This window comes from Micropterus salmoides, unplaced genomic scaffold (genome assembly GCF_014851395.1).
Source record: "Micropterus salmoides isolate LMB-PRFRI ecotype aquatic unplaced genomic scaffold, ASM1485139v1 Ms_hic_scaffold_12, whole genome shotgun sequence".
Classification (NCBI taxonomy): Eukaryota; Metazoa; Chordata; class Actinopteri; order Centrarchiformes; family Centrarchidae; genus Micropterus; species Micropterus salmoides.
This window is the reverse complement of record NW_024040263.1, coordinates 34,399,401-34,419,334: the sequence shown is the minus strand read 5'-3', so window position 1 is coordinate 34,419,334 and position 19,934 is coordinate 34,399,401. Positions and strand designations below refer to the sequence as shown.

The window sequence follows — 19,934 nt, the reverse complement described above, 5'->3', positions numbered from 1 at the left end:
TGAGTTTTGCCATTTGTTTCGTATGTCTGTTTTCCTGTTTCTCTCGTTCCTTGTCCTTAGTAGTTTATGTCTCATTTTTTATCTTGGCTCTTGGTCCTGTGTTTCAGTTCTTTGTCTTTGTTCCCAGTCCTGTGTCTCGGTTTATGTCTTAGTGTTTTGGGTTCTGTCCTGTGTCCAGTATCAGTTATATAGTCTGTTGTGTTTTGGGGTTCACTCATGTCCGTCTCTGTCTTGTCTAGTGTTCGGTAACCCTTGTCATGTTACCCCAGTGATCCCTCTGCATGTCTGTCTCTGTCTTCCCCTGCTCTCTGCCTGCCTGTGTCTCGTTAGCCTCATGTCTTTCACCTGTGTTGCTCCCGCCCTGCTCGTTAGTCCCTGTGTATATATACCTGGTGTTTCTGTCTTGTCCTTGTCGGATCATTGTGTTGTCACCCTGTGTAGCAGTGTGTTGCTCCTGTCAGCCTCACTCGTCGTGTTTCCCTGCTCATTTTGGATTTTGGATTTCTGTTAGACAACCTTTCTTTTTGGACTCTGTCATCAGCCACTCAGTTTGTAAGTGTGCTCGCCTTTTGTTTATATTAAAACCCTTCACTGAACTGCCCCTGCTAGCCTTCGTGTCCTGCGTTTGGGTCCTCCAACCTGCTCAACCCTGTCTTCACCACAAAACCGTGACAGTTTTCACGTCAGAAAAAAGTACCAGGTACCATTTGTCCCCGAAGGAAAAAAGGCGAGTGGAGACGAGTTGAGCCGCAGGCTAAAGTCTCTGACGGACAAAACGTCCTCTGTCCAGTTACCTCTAGAACTGACAGACAGTGATGTCTGCTGTAAACCCAGGTTTAAATGAAATAAAGACACGTGTCCGGCGTGCTGACTCACCCTCTTCCTCAGGTTGTAGGTGAGCACCAGGTTTCTGGCGAAGTGGTTTGCGAAGGCGGAGTAGAACTCCAGGACTTTCTGCAGCTCGTCCCGTTTAATGATGTGGAGGTCGCAGTAGGTCAGCGCTCGCACGTTAGCGCAGGACTGCGCCAACGTCATCTCCTTCCAGAACACGTCACCGAACACGTCACCTTTACCTGCAGAGACACGGACAGGTGAGGTTTATATACAAGGTTATTATTTTTAGATCGTTTTGACTTGACTTTTTAAAAGCCGGTTTGCAAGTTTATTTTAGTTTAAATCTTTTGAAAATGCTTCGTTTCAGTTTAGGTTTTATTAGTTTTAGTCTTTGGGAATTCGACTTTTGCCGCCATCATGCCAGGTGAGGGGCGTGGACAAACTTGTAGAGTTGAAAAACTGGAAGATAGATTTTATATCCACCAAACATGCCAGGCTTATGTGGGCCCTTTCAAATACATTGATAAAGATGAAAACTAAAGACTTTTGCTTTATAGTTTTAGTTTATTTTAGTTCAACATGGTTTCAGTTATAAGTTTTTATAAAACCTTGTTTTTATTTCTATTTACGAAGAAGTTTTTCTCAAACCTAGTTTTGATTATTAAGTTGGTTTTTGTTAATGATAAAACCTTGCAGGTTACAAACCAACCGGTTCTCACTCCCACCATGACCCACCTGACCATGCGTCACATATGGACGCATGGTCAGGGCCGTCGGCGTCAGTTTGTAACGGGGATCCGTGAGCGTCACAGGTCAACGCAGGGGGGAAGCCCTGTAGCGCCAGTGTTTTACGGTAAAGGCAGGTACATGATATTTAACAGAAAAGACTGAGTAAGGAGGGCCAGAACCCGGACTTGAACCAGGAGCTGAGGTTGGATGAAGCCCAGTGCCGGGATAGTAACTGTTTTACGGTGTGGTATTTGTCCCGCCCCTCCTCAACTGTGATTGGAGAGCTGGGTAAAAAGTGACAGTGACGAGCGCAGCGTGTTTCCCAAAGTTGAACATTTTTCAACTCTCGTCATGCTGCTGCCGTTTTTACCAGCTTGTAAAACCGCGGTGCTCCCATTGGGATGAGTTGAAAAAAGACGCTGGCGTCAAAAAAACCCCGCTTTGGTGGACACGGGCCCTAAATCCAACCAAACTGCAACGTTTCACAACTTTAATAACGTGGCGTTTCAAAATGGCGAGGTTTCAAAACGCTAGCAATTTATTTTGAAAGTCTAACCAGACGTTGCATATTTATTGTTGCTAGGTGTTGCTAGGTGTTGCTACTTTTACCGTGGAGCCTTAAAAGCTTAAAAAGCGACGCCAAAGGGCCTTGACCAAGCGTCCACATGCGACAAGGCTCCCTCAGGTGGAAGCAGGTAAACTTTGGTACTAATTCATTAGTGAGAACAAGATGTTGGACACAGAGACGGCAGTTTTATGGTCTGTACGTCTTTCATCAGCTCGTCTTCAGCTGTGTGGCGAGTTCAGCTCATCTTGTTTCAGGAATGTTCTACAAATAAACGTTCTTTCTAAATAATGGCCACGGTATCTATTTAATCTACTGAAGAATGTTTGCTTATTTGTTTCTGTATTGTATTTGCACGCTACTGTTCACTCACTTCAGTTCTGTTTGTGTTTACTTGCCCGTATCCGATCCTGATTCTTTCAGTGTGGTCTGTATTAGACTGAAGTGTGACCTGGCCAGAGTTTCGACAATGATTCGAATATGATTGGTTAGCATTCGTTGCCTCCGTTGGTTCAGGTTGGTTAGGGTTAGCCAATCAGAGGCAAAGTAGAGAGCAGGACTCAAAGCCAAAGCTGGTGTCCGTCAAATGAGAGTTGTCGAAACTCTGACAGGGTTCTGCGTTGGGCCGTCGTGTTTACAGCAAGGTTTAAATATCGCACTACTGGCCAAGCCAACTGCAAGAATCCGCTGTGTTCATACTTTCTTGCTTTTCACCTGTTTTCACAGTGCGAGTTAAATGAATAAACTAGTGCTTCAAAAGTTTGACGAGCGTACGGAGAGCCGTAAAGGTTCAAGGACGGATCGCCATGTGACTCGACTTGGACCTTTGCAGGCAAAATCACCAACTTCAGCAACTGAACCAAACACAGTTATAAATATTTAGGTATAGTCACAGATTGTAAACTGTGTTTCAGAACTCACATTAGCAGCCTGGTTTCTAAGCTCAAGATAAAGCTCGGCGTTCTCTTCAGATCAAAATCATGCTTATTTATTCGAGCTGGAACTGGCTGTAGTTATAGGACACATCATTGTAGCCTTTACTATAAAGCTCAACGGCCCCTCTCTCTACGCAAGAAGGTACGATCGCTGGCTGTGTTCAGGGTGCGAGTCATACAGTGACAACCGGGGGGGTCAACCTTTTTTCCAGGTCAATAAGGAAACCCAGTACAGCGCGGGCTTAATAAATGTAATTCTTTCAAAGCTTACAATATTCTTGCTCATTTAATACTGTGTGCAGTCTGTGGATGATGATAAATCAAATTCATTGCACCAGTTCACGGTGCTCCATAACATGTAGTGAGAGGCCACTATTCTACTGCAGCCCATCAGGACGGCTCAATCACAGACCCACACAGTGTTGAACCAGAACCAAAGACACGATCATAAAATACAGTCTGCCTTATCATCTCTAATTCCTATTATTTCAACTTTTTTTTTTTTTGCAAATATCTCCTTTCATCTTGCTCATGTTGACTGTGAATGAAATGAAATCTGCGTTCAATAAAGCAGTTGTGCAACACTGCTAAACAGAGTAGGCTACTGTCTACAGCTGCTCTGTAGAACAAGTGCCATGAAATAACCTTTTGTGATGAATCGGCGCGATATAGATAAAAGTGAATACATGAGAAACAACACACCTGGATTTTAACATTCACCTGAGCAGGTAAAACTCCTGTGGAAACAAGTATCGTGCTGATTGTAGAAAGACTGACAGAATACTTGAAATGAAATAATAACCTCTATATATTGATGTCAGAATGTGTTTCCTCAGTTTCCTAAGTGTCGGCTGACAGTTACATATGAAAAGATACGCTGGTAAAGAAAGTACAGGGAGGGCTGTCGGCCGGCTAATTACAAACTCTGAAGGTAGGAAAGTTCAGTGTATTACAGCAGCTAGATAACTACTGACATTAACTTACAGCGTCTCCATTAGCGTATGATGCTCTGACTGGAGCAGCTGATGCGGGCAGACAGGACGCCAAGGTTAGGAAATGGTACGGTCCATTTTAGGGGTGTCAGAAATCCTACTTCAAGATTCTTGAATATAAGGCATGAGTACGGGAAATATATTGTAATATTTACAATTACAGGTAAGAAAGACCCCTCTGAACTGTTGGTTTTGCCTCTTTTGGGGGGTCCAAGCCTTAATTAGGGGGTCAAACCCCCCCAACCCCCCCCCCGTAATTCAAACCATGGCTGTGTTTTATTTATAGGGCACTTCTTGGACTAGCTCCTACCTATCTGAGAATCTTTTTAACAAGTACTCAAAGCCGTTGTGGATTATGTTCGAGGACGTCCTACACTCGTTGGTCCCCCGTGTCCAAACAGAATTAGGTAAAAAGGGTGGGGGGGGCCGCAACATAACAATATTACAGGACAACAGAAGATTTTCCAGGACATTTTACTCTCTCTCATTTCACAAGTTTTCCACGACTGGAAAAATGGTCAAGAAAGAGCGGGAGATTTAAAATGAAGCTACACCTGAGATCGACGTTAAGGTTAGTGTCGGTCTCACTGCTTCCTCCGAGCTGACCTCAGACCTCTGTCCTCCCCCGTGTCGAAGGGTCACAATGACGAACGCTGCCATATTAATGAAGCAGCCGTGCGCTGCAGAGGAAACGCGCATCTGTCAGAGTGAAGGCTGGCTGCAGCTGCTCCCATAAAACATCAGTCTAAATGTGAAAGGAGGAAGTGAAGCTGAGGTGAGAACACGCACTTTAAATAGTTTCTACCGTGCTGTGAAACTCAGAGACCTGCAATGAAAGTCTAAATATTTATCCAGAGAGGAAGTGCAGCTGATGAAACGTCTCTTCTGGTAATTATCTAGAGGTAAAAGCAGATAAGGGCAGAAACGGCTCAGCAGAGGCTCATTTCCTCTCAGCGGCTTCAGGAACAGAGGCTAACTCGACTACCCTAAATATCAGGATCAGCTGAGTGGGAGAAACAGAGGATTTCTGCCTCCCACCACAGTCGACAGACATCTTAATAAAATCCAATATTAAATATGATTTAGTCCATTCTGATCATTAAAAAAGGAGCTACGAGCTTTAACGTATTTAATAATCTTTTGTTATTTGATGAAGTGTATTTTTTGTTTTAGTGGTTGTTTGTGTCTTTTGTGTGTTTTATGCTCTGGTGAAATTATTTTAATTGTGCGCTGTCCCTGTCAAATAAACAGTAAATGAAATTAATAAACAACTAAACATGTTAACAGAGTAATAAAACTTATAAGTCTTTGGCTTTTTTGGAACACTGATAAATTACAATTTTTGGAGGGAGGGACAGTAAAAATTTCAAACCCACTGGACCCACCCAGCCCTGGTCACATGGGCTGTTTCTCTATACCGAACTCGCCAAGTTCGGATTTTGCAAGTTCAGCTCGGGGGTACAAACTACCAGGAACGGGATCACGCAGTCCGTCACTCAGCAACGGGACCAGCAGCGGACTTGATGATGGCCGGACCCGTTAGCGGGCAGGACCTCACATCTCTGAAAACAAGTATCCTGTTTTGAAGGCTTCGTTTTAGCTATGGAGTGATACATCTTGTCTCTAAATGATCTTTGTTGGGAGTTGCACATGCTCAGTTCCTAGTTAAGGACTACTAGCCAATCAGAAGCAGAGCAGGGCGGGTCAGCGAGAAGCCGGTAAACAGCTCAGGTTCAGCCGTACGTGTTGCCGACCGGCTCGGCAACATGGACTGGAGCGAGAGTTTCAGAGCAGTTATTAATCTGTATCCATAAAGTTTTAACTGAGCGGATTCAGATTAATTCAATCAAACATTTATTGACGATATATTGAACATTTTGTTATAATGTTAGAGGAAAATTATATTGCGATAATCGTCATTATTGATTTATAGCCCAGCCCTGAGTGTACGTCCGGATAATTATATTTCAGTTTCCAGAGGACCACTGGCTGTTACAGGGGAGCAAAGAAGAGCCAGCGAGCTCAATAATGTTGTTATGGTGAACTCTTTTGGCCGTGACGATCGTGTAGTGAAAATCTGTGACGGCCCTAATCTGTTCACCAGGAGACTCTAAAGTAATCACCGCGTTAGCGTGCAAAGATGCTGAAATTACCAGCCACAGTGGAATTAATGCACGCCCAAATGAAACATGTCAGGACGCTGACAGGAACCCAGTGATTTACTGTAACTGAACTTGTGATGTGGTTTCACACTCATTTCGTGTTAATTCATCCACGGAGCCGAGTCCCTGCTGAATATCAGGGAGGTTTTGTGAGTAACATAAAGACTCTGACAGCTGTTGGCTCAGCTTCCTGTTAGTTTCTGAACCAAAAGCACCAAACCCAGGCAGAAAAAAAGACGCTTTGCTAATGAAGGCCCCGGAGCTCGCTGATGGAAATAGAAACCATGTTTTGTTTGTGGTTTGGATGTGAGGCGGCGGAGCGTCTCGCTGTGTGGCAGGTGACTCTGCGGGGCTCAGGTGTTTCCTCCGGAGGCGGAGGTGGTGTCAGCTGCCGACATTTTCAATTTCAGACACTTCTGTTCCTGCTGAAGGAGCTTTTATAAACCTGAGAGAAGGGTTGATGGACGAGCCCGACCGGGACAACATCCAGAAGGTTCTTCAGAGCTGAGCCGTGATCCTGACAGGAAATCTCCCCGATATCAGTGTCAGCGTCACCACAACAGATAGCAGGACGTCCACGGGACAGAAGGGAACTAAAGCTGGAAGAAACCTTCCAGCAATGTTTAGAGTGATGAGAGACAGGCTGGTTCTGATTTCGTGGCGTGACAGGATCAGTGACTTCCTGCATTTCAACACGTTTTAACTGCGTCACACAGTCAGATTTGACCAGGTTTTTATTTTATTCAATCAGCCTCAGAGTCGGAGTCGCGTCGTCTCTTTTGCAAGAGATGCCTGAATAAGAAGCAGCTTAAGAGAAAACACAGTATGACACATAAACATACAACACTGGTTTATAGGTTTAAGTTTGCTCTACTTTGATTCTATTGTTTGATTTCTGATTTATTTCCTTTCTAGTATTTTTATTCCAGCGTGAGAATCTGCATTTTCTCTCTTTCATCAGGTTGTAAATCTGAATTTATTGGACTGAAAAATATTTTGGAACTAAACACGGATATTTGGCTTTAAACTGGGTTTAGAAAAAACACGATCATTTAAAAAACATATTATATTAACTATAACGAAAAGAATCCTCTGAACAGGAGTAAATCTGCTCGCACATGATCTATCAAAGCCATCACTACGTTATATTATTGTTATTATACTGTTATTTGATTTCAATAAATAAAAATAAATGTGGTCATTTTTCTTTACGCACCTTTTGATTGGATAATCCTGCTCCGCTGATCCGTCGCCTTGAGGGATTTAAGCGGCCTGTGTGTGAGTCACACTGGGAAGGCGACTTCAGGAAACGTGTGTTTGATCCTTTTTGACTCAAACTGACTTAAACTCTACCTGGAGATGTTTTTTAGAGGCGGCACATTTTCAGGCGTCCATTAAAAAAAACAACCTCCTCACCTAAAATGGCCACCACCTCGTCGTCCTGGATGACCTCCAGCGACCCCGACACCACAAAGCAGAGGCTGTCCACGCTCTCTCCGGCGTGGTAGATGAGGTCGCCCGGCGCGCTGTGGACGGTCTGGAACTCCATGGCGAGGGCTCGCAGGCAGCCGTCGCTGGCCAGACGAAACGCCGGGTGCTCCTTAAACACCTTCCTGTTCAGGTGGACGCAGATATCCGCCCGCATGTCCTTCGGACATATCTGCAGCACCTGCAGACGCAGAGGTCACACTGAGGTCAAGTTCAAGTTCAATTTATTGTCACTTCCCCATTTTATTAAAAACATACAGAGGTGTGAAATATTGTTCTTCGTCCCACGACACCGACAAGAACTACTTCTACTGCAACAAGTGCGACCAAGAACGTTTATTTATACACACAGAAAAGTAAATATAAAGATAATTTAACTTTTTGCAGCACACGTTCATTTCAGACAGTCACATCAGAGGGCTGAAACTATCAGCTGATCGCTGATCCGAACCAGGACAAAACACTTCAGGACTGAGGCTAAAGAAAATCTGGCGATTCAGCAATAAAATAAAAAGATATAATAGCACCAACAATAAAGATTAATGTCAATAACAAGCGTGGCGTGTCGCTATATGCTTTGACTTTCCTGATTTTTCCAGGCGCTACGGTGTCCAGCTTTACATGCACTGTAGAAGTTGTTTAGTAACTCTCCTGTTGACAGATTTGATTTATGGTTATTGCTCCGTGCAGATGCAGTGAAGGCCTTCTGGAATCTGTCAGCAGAGTTTGTATTGAGAGAAGAGAATCTGTTGGGGGCAGGAAGTGGGAGGACTTCAAAATATTGGCTTTCTGGCCCGACACACAGATGAAACCCGAGGACAGAACAGTGTCCAGGGTGTGTCCCTGTAAGTAAGTGTTGACCCTCAAAGGAAATTCACAATGTCTAAGCAGAGAGGCAGCACACATCAAAGTAAGTTAAAATCACCTTAGATCAAGAGTCTGGTGTAATAGAAGCTAAAAGATCAGAGTATTCCTGAATAGAAGCAGTTAGATCTTGTCATAAAAACCAAGCGATTCAAACGAGGAGAAGTTTCCAAGAGAGTTTCAGGGAACGTTTAAAATTCCCTCCACATCCGACACCTGAAATCCTGCTGCTGACAAGAACACACGCTTCACCTGGACTTAACCACGTCTGAGTGAGCGGAAGGAAAGCTAACCGCCATGACGCCGTGACATTTTTGCCAGCGACCTGACAGGGACCGTTGAGGTGGTTTTAACTGTGATTAGATTGTGTCTGAGCGGACTGGGAGTAGATGTTGGTTTTGGATCCTGTAACAGGGATGAATATATTAGTGGCGATTGACGCCCCCTCATCACTGTGGGATCTCAATCTTTTGGTGACAGGAATGTTGATGAATAGTCACTGTTTATATCAATATTTCAGTGTTTTGTCATTTGGAACTTGGTTGTATGGACAGAAATAGTTGTAAAGATAACTCCCAATAAAAGTCTACATTTAAACAGCAGATATTGTCAAAATATGGACATTCGCCTTGAAAATGTTGTATGATAACTGCTATATTTTAGTTTATTTTCATCAAATTTACAGTTACAATTGCATTCTAGGTGCATTAGAAGATATTCAGTTGCATTATAAGCTTCCTTATGAAGGTTTTTATGGTTCATTGTATTAAAATCTTTTTTTTTACCAGGCGAGGATGAAAATATATTTTTTCTTTATTGCACCTGTATGTAGTCTGTAATGGTAAAATAAATATGTTTTTCCTGGAAAAGGGTGCCTGTGCTCAACAGGTTAATAAGATTCCAACTAAATTTTCGTGTTCCTTTCCTGTTTGGATGCAGCTTATCGGATATAAAAAAAGTTCCATTTGGTCCAGAAGGAATCAAAGTGAGTAATAAAAGCCAGTCCAGCGGCAGGAGAGGAACACTTTGCATCCACAGGGGCTGAGTGACAAGTCTGTTGTGATGTTACTGTTTTTATTTTTGGTCTGGTGCTTCTCCTGGTTTGGGCCTCTTATGGCACTTTTCCATTGTTGGTACCACTCGTCTCGCTTTTGGCACGCCGTCCTCCGTTTTTCCATTGCAGATTGTACCCTCTTAATGTCGCTGGCCATCATAGCAACAAAACTTCCAGCCCGTTAGCTTTCCCCGCCAGCACTTGTGGAGCTCCTCAACTCCAAAACATTTAAGCACATTTTCGGTCCGCCATCAGTTTTTGTAAAACTGCCAATATTATCACAATCTACACATTTTTTCGCCTCAAAACTTCTCAGAAGTGGATTTAGTGATGAAAACTGTAAAATATAAAACACTGGCCCCCATCTGGTGCGCGCAATGATGATGTAGTGAATAGTGACGATTCTCCAGTGTTTTTGGGTACAATGATTCCCCAATGGAAAAAACAAAAAGAGCGGTTCAAGCTGGTTCCATGCGGTGGAAAAGGACCATGAGTTCCAAAGAAGGAAAATCTCATATTAATTGAGTAAAGAGAAATTCACCTGGCCCACACAGAGTCCTGACCCGTCCATCATCTTTGGAATGAAGTGGAACTCCGACTGTGAGCCAGACCTTTATAATAACTGTATATAACATACACCGATCAGCCATAACTTCAAGACCACTGACAGGGAAATTGAATAACACTGAACATATGGTTTCCACAGAATAAGGCAGAAAAATGGGCAGCGTGAGAATCTGAGTGACTTTGACAAGGACCAAACTGTGATAAATAGACAACCGGGTCAGAGCATCTCCAAACCGGTCTGCAGGGGTCAGTGCCTATCAGAAGTGGTCCAAGGAAGAGACCAGCAGGTGGTCATAATGTTCTGGCAGATCGGTGGATAATGGTGAATAATGTTGTGGAAAACTCACTGTGAGTCACAAGCAGCAACAGTCAATCTACACTAAACGAGTCCGGCCGAGTGATCCCATCATCTCATGTTTACTCTCTAAATGTACTTGAATATTACAAAAGGCCACATGTCTGTGATCGTCGTCTGAATCCACCAGTTAAACCCGAGCCGCTCGTGAAGTGTTTGTTACCTTGTCGGTGTCGATGCCTCTGGACATGGACCAGGTGGACACGATGTAGTCCATCACCCGCTCGCTCAGGCCTTTGGGGACCTGGTAGAGTTTGAGGAAGTCCCGCACGCTGTTGAGCATCTCGTGGTAGCGGTTGGTGTTGGCGTACATCTGCTGGAAGATGGTGGTGACGTTACCGAAGATGGTGGCGTAGAGCAGCGCTGTTAACAGGAAGGAACATTTAGTTGTTTTGGGCTTCTTTTTTTTTTTTTAACTAAAAGACACGACAGATTAAGATATTTAGATATTTTACGGATTAAAAGTCATCCAATTTGACATGCTATTAAAGGCTGAGTTCAGGGTCTCTGTGACTAATTGGGTCACAAAATGTTTTGAATTTGATCCAGCGAGCGTGCTGCAGTCGGCAGAAGTGAACCAGGGCTGCACCATAATCCTTGCACCCAGTCATCCTCTAGAGTACTTGTTTTTGCCACCGACAGGCTCTGCTTGTAATTGTAGTTTCACCTTGAAGAACACAGGAGCTGCTGGGCTACCTCTGTCTCGGTCTATAGTTTAGATCCATGCAGCTAGAAGCTAGAAGCAAAATTCTGGTTTTTGTCAAGGGAGTCTGGTGGCTTTGACGAGAGCGACTTAGCGACTGTACTTCAGTATCCATTTTTATGCAGATGATACTCCTATTTATTTGCCCTTCCAGCTCTGACTGCTTTAGTCTTTTTTTTGATGCTTTCCAGTTAACACTTTTTAATTGCAGACTTGTTTTAAATGGAGATGAGTACATGGTCTTCTTCACATCCACCAGATTCACTGACTAATTCAAACTTTAAATACTCATATTACTCTTTTCTGAGTCATACAAATACTCTGGGAATCTGGCTTGTCAACGGACTCTCATTCAAGATTCATGTTCAACAAACTCCATGTAGAATTAAAGACTATCTGTATTTTCTAAACTGTTGTTCAGTCAACTTTAATGTCGGCACTTGATTACCAAGGTATTCTGTGGTGCCTCGTCAGAGCGTAACGTATTTTATCAAACCCTGTTTATTAAAATTTTAGTTACGCTTTATTATATTCACCACTTCTCGTTGGATGGATGAAGCTCTGCTGTTGAAGCAGCTAAACTACCTCACATCCATCCCCACATATGCAGGAGTCTTGGCGGAACCAGTTTCAGGTCTTTTAAATGGAGTGAACCGCAATCTATAATTTTTTATTCAAATTTTTACCGTTACAGATGTAACCAACAAGAACCTCAGAACAATTCCTTCATCCATGCATTAAAAGGCGTGAATGCCATCACTTTGTGTTGGGGACATATGGGCTCAGATAAAAAAATATTTTTTTACAGTCTTTTCAGGGAAATATTAAGGGAAATATAACAGGGGTTCGGAGTTCAGAGTAGATCTTTACAGATTTTACGTCTGATCGGGAAAAATAATGCATAATGGCACAACTAAAGGGCGTAGCGTGGGCTACTAGAGAGTGAACAATCAAACAACGCTAAAACATCCAACATCACGGCCCTTAAATATGAAATAATGTAATGTAAATAACTAAAGGAATTACGTTAACAATATTAGCTAAAGATAATAAATCAACCATATCTGTGCCAGCCAGCTAAAGACTGTCTTACCTAGACTATTCCAGTTTTTACTGTATACCTATGCTGTACCCTAAGACATGGATATATTCGATCATAAGACCATTACCCAAAGGTCTAAATCCCTGAATGACCTCGGCCCTGTAGCCTTAACCCGCATTCTGGCTAAGAGCATGGTGAAGATTGTCAGCAAACATCATACCTCATGCATAAAAGAACAATTTAGTTGCAGAACAAATAAGGGGACTGAGGATGCTACCCTTACCATGGTTAACGTGCTCTCCAGTCGTCTCCAGCAGAATATGCACGGATTTTATTTATAGATTTTAACTCATCTTTTAATGCAATGCAGATCCATATTCTGCTGGAACGGCTTTTGGATTTACGTAGGCGTCAACGGGGGTCTTATACATCTGGTCAAGGACTTTTTAACCAACCGCCGACAGAGAGTGTCAGAGGAACATTATCAGATGAAAGTGTCCTAAATGCAGGAGCTCCTCAGGGTTGTGTTCAATCACCATTATTATTCTCTGTGCACACTAATGAGATGAAATTATAAACTATTTATATATGCTTATGACATGCCCTTAGTTAGTCTCTTTTATAAGAACGATGCTGTGTCTGGTTACTTTGCTGAGGTTTTACTTTGCTCAATAAACGCCTCCTCCATTCTGAGTTTGAGCTGCTCCCTTCAGGACGACGATACAGAGTACCTCTGGCAAAGTCGCTTTGGACGAAAGCGTCAGCTAAATGTAACGTACCCTGTGTGTGTGGGGTAAACTGCAGAGATGTACGGCAGCGATGTGATATGATGATGTTTATCTATGTCTGTGTTTGTATGGTGATGTTTTTATAGGTCTGGTGAGACCAAAGAGGATTTTCCAGCCTTGGCTGGACAATAAAGTGCTTTTCTATTCTGTTCTATCTTTAGAGTTTAACTGCCGTGTTGTTTCGATGCTGCAAACTTTTTTATTGTTAAAGAAACAAGACAGCTGTCTGTAATGTTCACAGGGAGGGAACGGAAAACTGAAACAAGAAGAAACTGAGACAGGAAGTTGTTGAAGTTACTGATCAGCGCTGCACATTTTTTGGTTCATTTCAGTATCAGTATGTTGTTGTTGGAATAATGCACATTTGTTTCTTCTGTATTTAAATTGCCATGCATCTTTTCTTACTGTGCAAAGAAGCATTTTCATTTGTTAGTTAATATTTCTTGGCGCAAAATAATTTTCAGGAAACTTTTGTGTGGTTACGGTCCTCAGCGTAAACGATACCTCTGGTTAAGGGTTCAATTGTTGCGACTACTGCAGCTTTCAAGCTGAAATGCTGTCAAAGCTTGATTGAAGGTTTTAATTTCACGCCTCTTCTGCCTCCAGTTTTGACTTTCAGTGAGGCCGTCTGGGTTTCTTCAGTCTGAGCGCTGACAGCGTTGGTCAGATGCGACTCTGTGTCTATTGACAGATTAGCTGTTAGCGTCTCAGTTCATCAATAAAAGCTGCTGCGGTCTGTCCTGACTCAGCCCCCCCCCAGCCCGTCAGCAGAATGGACCCAGGGTCACCGGATCAATACGGACCCCGTCCACCAGCAACACCCTGACAGCAGCTCAGACCGCCGAGCCGACAGGAAGTGTCATTAATCATTCACACAGGCCTCACTGTGACCTTCAGAAAGGTTACTGTACAGCCTCAACACAGCAGAGGGCGCCGAGCTAACGCTGAAGCAGCAGGTCCGGAACCAGAGCCAGGTCCGGAACCAGAGCCAGGTCCGGAGGTTCACCGCTGAGGAGCTGCACACAAGCTGTTTGTGTTATTTTTAACTTTCTGGACCAAAGAAACTGTTCAGACACTCAGAGCTGCATTATTTCACTCACAGATCGTCCTCACATCTACAAACCACAGCAGACCTTCAGAGCTCAGGGAAGCTCAGAATCCGGATCAGCCTCACTGACGAGCAGGTTTTACATATACAAGGAGCTTGATTTGGTATTTTGGTGCTGAACAATAATCATGAAGCTGATATTTAGCCTCAGTCCCTCCTGACTGAAATGCATCTTCAGCAACGAGAATCAGGTCAAATACTAAAAAACAAACCTTAACAACTATGCCACCATTTTTCTGGACCTGCCCTTCTTTTACACCATTTCACTCTCATTCAGCTCAGAGACAAACGTTTGAAATGATCCGTTCAATATCAGGTTTATCTGGAAAGCTGTCCTGCAGCTCGCACCGCGTCCTCGTTCCCCCGAAACTCTAACAGTGTGTCTTAAAAAATAAAAATACTGTGGTGAAGTTAACTGTGAGCAGCAGAACCAGACTGAGAGATTAAGGACACATTTAATGGTGTTTTCAGTTAATTAGCAGATTGAAGGCTCTTCTTCTCTGGTCAACATCTCTGTATCGGACATTCTTTATTCTGAAATTCCAACACGTTTTGAGATACTGGAGTTTGATACGTAATCATCAAGATAAAAACACAAAGGTTAGAAATATTTCATTTTCTGGGGGGGGGGGGCGCCGGACTGGTAATCTGTAAACTGTCGGTGCAACGTAAATTTCAAGCTTCAACATCAGCTGCAGAGGCAGACGATGAGCAGGCACAGGGACCTGAAGGAGTAAAGGAGCGCCGTGGCCCCCCCGTCGGGCAGAGGAGGAGGAGGCGTGAGACAGGGAGTAAAGTGACAGGGCCGAGGGAGAGAGAGAGCAGGAGGAGGACAGGAGGTGAAGCGGTGAGCCGGAGCAGCTCGACCTGCTTGTTTACTCCGGGGACGCTGGGACATGTAGGCACCACTTCCTGAAAGCAAATTGTTCAAGATGTTCTGAAAAATATCTTGCACCAAGAAATGTTAATTAACAAATGAAAACGCTTCGGCTGTTACCGATCACCGGGTCTGTTTTTATTTATTATCATGTAACATTATACAGTATACTGTATATTTATTTAATTAGTCCTAAAAACAATGTATTAAGTATTAAAATTAACAGATGATAAAGTATCATGAAACGATTTATTTTACTGCCAGGAAACATGGGCAACAAATTCCACTCAATCTGTCTTAGAGACCTTTGCCTGGTTACTGCCAACATCTTATAGCTTTCCTGTGGAATAAACTACAAAAACTGAACAAACAGCATTTTTATAAATTTACTACAACTATAAAAACTTCAAGAAAAAAGTCTGTAACCACAATATTTCGGAGATAAAGGAGCACAGGCATCGTGAGTCAATGATAAACTCTGCAGTAGCTGCTTTTTGTTCTGGAAAGCTCAGGCAGGTTCTGTGAGAGAGGAGTTATAAGATAAGGAAAATGAAATGATTTAAATAGAAGTGTAATGTTAATTCCATATTATACTGTTAATATAACTTATAATCAGGCTATTATATTCATTTGGTTTACAGGCTATTGGCCTAATTTTATTTCAGTGGGTTGTTTTTATTTATTTAATCCTTGTGCAAGAAGCACAGTCCACGTCATTTACATGCTGCCACTGACTTTACCAGAGGGGAGAGTAGCAAACACTTTAAATACGGCCAGCAGGTTTTTATTTGATTTTATGAAGGTTGAAGATACGGGAGACTTACGGGGAAACATTTAAACGGGAGGGTTGACGTGAGCGGAGTGGAGAGAGGAGTGGGGTAATGTGAGCCTGCATCCACACTACTGCGGTTTTTTAAACAGTTTGATAACAAATACGATCTTCTCCGTCCACAGCAGCATATCAGCAGCAGCTATTAAAACGAAAACACTATCTAGTGGCCGTTCAGGTAAACAAGAAGCAGATGGTCTACTCCGCAGGTGCAGACGATTTGGCGAAAGCAGAAAGTAATACAGACGAAGAACCACACCGGGCCAACCAAGTGGAACTGGTACTGAAAGTAACACGGGAGTAGCGAGAGACGGCGGCGGCGGCGGCAGAAAACAGACTGGGAGTCTGTATTACGGAGACATGCAGGCTGACTGTTAACTAGCAGCGTGTTTTTGCTTTGCATGACTGGTAAGAGACAAATGTGAGTATCTGTGTCATCATTTTATAAAGTCCTCTGGTTTTGCCCACCGGGTCAGCAGCATTTCCAAACAAACATCTTTTGGTTCGCCGCTTTGATCTGGACGGGAGACGGAAACGTAGGCTTTTCTGATCGGGGTTTTTAGCGACCACCGATCACACTAGTTAAAGCCATTATCGGACGATTACGATTGGTAACCGATCGATCGGTGCACCTTTACTGCGATGCAATGTCAATAGAAGTCCAAAAAAAGTAACCCTACTGATTACTGCATTATATTCTATTACATTTTTATTTTCTGAATTGTCAGATTCTGAATTTTGTGCTTCCCTTTATAAAAATCAAGACATTTCCACCATAAATTGGTGCAGAAAATGTCTCCAGAAATTAAGCGTTTAATGCTGAAAATGCCTTATTTGTGGATCTGTCCAAAGCATTTGACTCTGTTGATCATGAGCTATTGCTATAATAGATTAAGTAACATTGGAATCGGAAACACAGCAGTCAGTCTGTCTTACAGAACGAACGCAGTGTGTTTCTATAGATGGTCTTACATCTGACTTTTTAGAGATTTCCAAGGGTGTTCCTCAATGTTCGATTTTAGCCCCCGTTTTATTTTCTATATTCATAAATAATATCGGAAAGGACGTGCAAACTGGTAAACTGCAACTTTATGCGGATGACACAGTGATATATTCGGTTTCCCCTCCACTGAACCAGGCCATAAATGACCCTCAGTTAACCTTTCAACACCTTCAAGTCTCACTACACGGCCTCAAGTTAGTGCTATATACTAAGAAAACCAAATTTATGACATTTTCAAGGGCTCGTTCCCAATCTCCAGATAAGATAACTATTAACACACTAAATGGGGACTAAATTGAAAACGTTTCATCATATAAGTATTTAGGTTTTTGGCTGGACGACAAACTTTTCTTCAAAGTTTATGTTGAAAAGATTGTAAAAAGCTGAAACTAAGGCTGGATTTTATTTTAGAAATGAGGTTTGTTTTAACATGACAGCCAGAAAAAATTCACTTGTGCAGGTTACCTTTCCAAGTGTTTTGGAATATGGTGATGTTGTCTACATGCTCACCACCTTTTAGATTCTGTGTACCATAGTGCTCTGCGCTTTTTAACTAACTCTGACTCCCGTACTCATCATTGTATGACACTTGATGAACTGGCAGGCTGGCCGTCACTAAGTCTATCTCCTGTATAAGACCAAGTGGGGTAAACTGCCGGCATGCTTATGTAATCTCCTTGACCATGTGGTACCGGACTTTCGCTGTTCTAGCTGTTTTTCGCCAAAAAACAGCGGCCTTTGTGTCAATAAAGACCGTCCTCGCAGGCCGCCATCTTGGTGAGGTCGGCTGAGCTGCTAAGTTTTGTTTCGGTCATCAGATTGAAGTAGAGAAGAAGAGTTTGCTTTGGCGGAGGCGGTGTTTATCGGCCTCTGCTGGCGACCTGTAGGATGTTCTGTTCTCAAGCTGTGGCCTGTAAAGCGTGTGAGTGCTTTAGGTCACAGGAATATTGACCGTTTTTATCAATATTTTAATGTTTTGGAAGCTTTATGTTATTTGGAACGTGGCTGTATGGAGAGAAATAATGTTTTGAAGATAACTCCCAATAAAAGTGAACATTTAAACAGTAAATATGGACAAAACATTTGCCTGTCATATTTTTGAAAGATTCTATAATAACTGTTGTATATCAGTTTCATTTCATCAGATTTACAGTTACAGGTGTATTAGAAGATATTTAGGTGCATTATAATCTACCTTATGATGGTTTATTGCATTAAAATATAGCTTTTTTTTTCCAGGCAAGGATGAAAATATATATATTTTTCTGTATTTCATCTCCATGTAGTCTGTAATAGTAAAATACATATGTGAATGTACAATGGATTTATTCCTTAGCTTCTGACCTTTCAAAGGAGACCAGAATTATGCATCTAGGCCTGATGATTGAGGAGATATTACCGATTTATTTTGTTTGGGTTTTTTTGGCGTTTTTCCTGGAAGTAGGTGCCAGGACCTGATCCACGTGCTTCAGCAGAATTCCAGCAGTTTTCATCTGTGTTCCACCAGGTGGCTCTCTGAGCAGGTTCAAAGGGTTTTTACTGAGCTGGGGGGCAAAAAAAAAACCTTCTCTTACTTTGCTCCCTGGTCTTCGAAAAACTTGTAAAACTTGCTTAATCTAAATGATCTAGTCCCATTAAATGAATTTAAGGCCATGTTAAAATGCCCTGTAACTCAAAGATGTAACTGCCACATGTGACCTGTTCCTTTCCTTTACGTGTGACGCTTGTTTGTTTGTTTTGACTATGCTGTATTTCTTTTTAAATTGTAAGTGATGCGCCGACTTGGCCAGGTCTCCCTCGGAAAAGATATTTCAATCTCAAGGGACTTCCTGGTTAAATAAAGTTTTTACTCACGCAGACCTTTAGGAAATCCGGCCCTAAATGTTTCTGACATGGATTTATTTATTTATTATAAGACTCTCAGACTGTGCAGACAGTCACAGATGAATCTATGAAAGTTTCACTTTTTGAATTAACTTTTGCAGGATATTCTTATTTCTTGAGAGGCGCGGTGGAGAGAGGAGAGTCGGCACGACCAACGGAGCAACAACAGACACATTTATGGGAAATATGGCAGTTTGAAATAAACTGCAAGTTTCCTTTAATGTTAAATGGGGTTGCACGATATTAACAAAATGTGATATTGTGACATTAATCACAATATTATTTGCGATATTCTTATTGTAAAAACACAAGTCGAAGGCTCCTGTTTCTGCTCTGTTCCCCTTCGAGCCAATCGTCTTCTTTTCTTTCACTCCTCTTCTCGGTTTTCTTTTCGATTCTCTCTCTTCACTCACACGCTGTTGAAGTGTGCACAAGTGCAACCCTAACGTGAGTAAGAAAATAAACCTTATTTATTTGGGACCTGTAAAGTTCAGAGAAGAAGAAGAACACTCCCTGTGGGACGCAGTGTCGGCCCTCAGCAGATTAAACTTTACACGGGAACAAAACATTTATTAACCGTCTGTAAAAACACAAAATAATAATCCGTCTCCTGGTGTCCTCACAGAGGTTTGGTCCCTCTGAGAGCAGAGCTGGAGGATGTTCTGGAAAGAAAGTGGACCGGCTATTTCTGTGCTTCCTCTCAGACTCTGTCCTCGTGTCACAGCGAGCATTACACAACACTCGCTATGCTAATGAGCCGAACCCCCATCCTGGATGCTGGATTTCACAGCAGCTCAGGTGTTAATCCAACACTTGGCTGCTTTCAGTGCTCCTTGTGGATCTAAATAAGAAACCAAAAGGTTTACCCACACTGCACTGCACCCTCAAAGCGGTCTCAGAACAGTGCCTCTACAGGAGCCCCACAGGGACAAACTGTCAGTCAGCAGGATGAATCCACGCTCAAACTGGGCGAGACGTTTCCCTTCACTGGACTCTGTGGCTTCCTCTGCAGCGTTTCACTGCTGCTGAACAGTTTTTAATGAATCCCACACGACGTGTCAACACGAATGAAACCGGGAAAGGCAAAAAGCCTCGTGTCGGAGGTGATGTCTGATGTGAATGTGATCCGGACCAACAGACTGGAGATCCTGACGT

General features: G+C 42.7%; 1 protein-coding gene across 1 annotated transcript in view; it reads right to left on the bottom strand.

The window, feature by feature from the left end:
* LOC119899935 (potassium voltage-gated channel subfamily H member 1-like) overlaps window positions 1-19,934 on the bottom strand; it is a 36,958-nt gene that overhangs the window by 13,848 nt on the left and 3,176 nt on the right. Inside the window, exons 3-5 of the mRNA XM_038714759.1 lie at window positions 10,709-10,908; window positions 7,634-7,886; window positions 877-1,073 (exon numbers count right to left, since the gene is read on the bottom strand). Coding sequence (XP_038570687.1) covers window positions 877-1,073; window positions 7,634-7,886; window positions 10,709-10,908 — 650 coding nt within the window. The remainder of the gene's footprint in view (window positions 1-876; window positions 1,074-7,633; window positions 7,887-10,708; window positions 10,909-19,934) is intronic.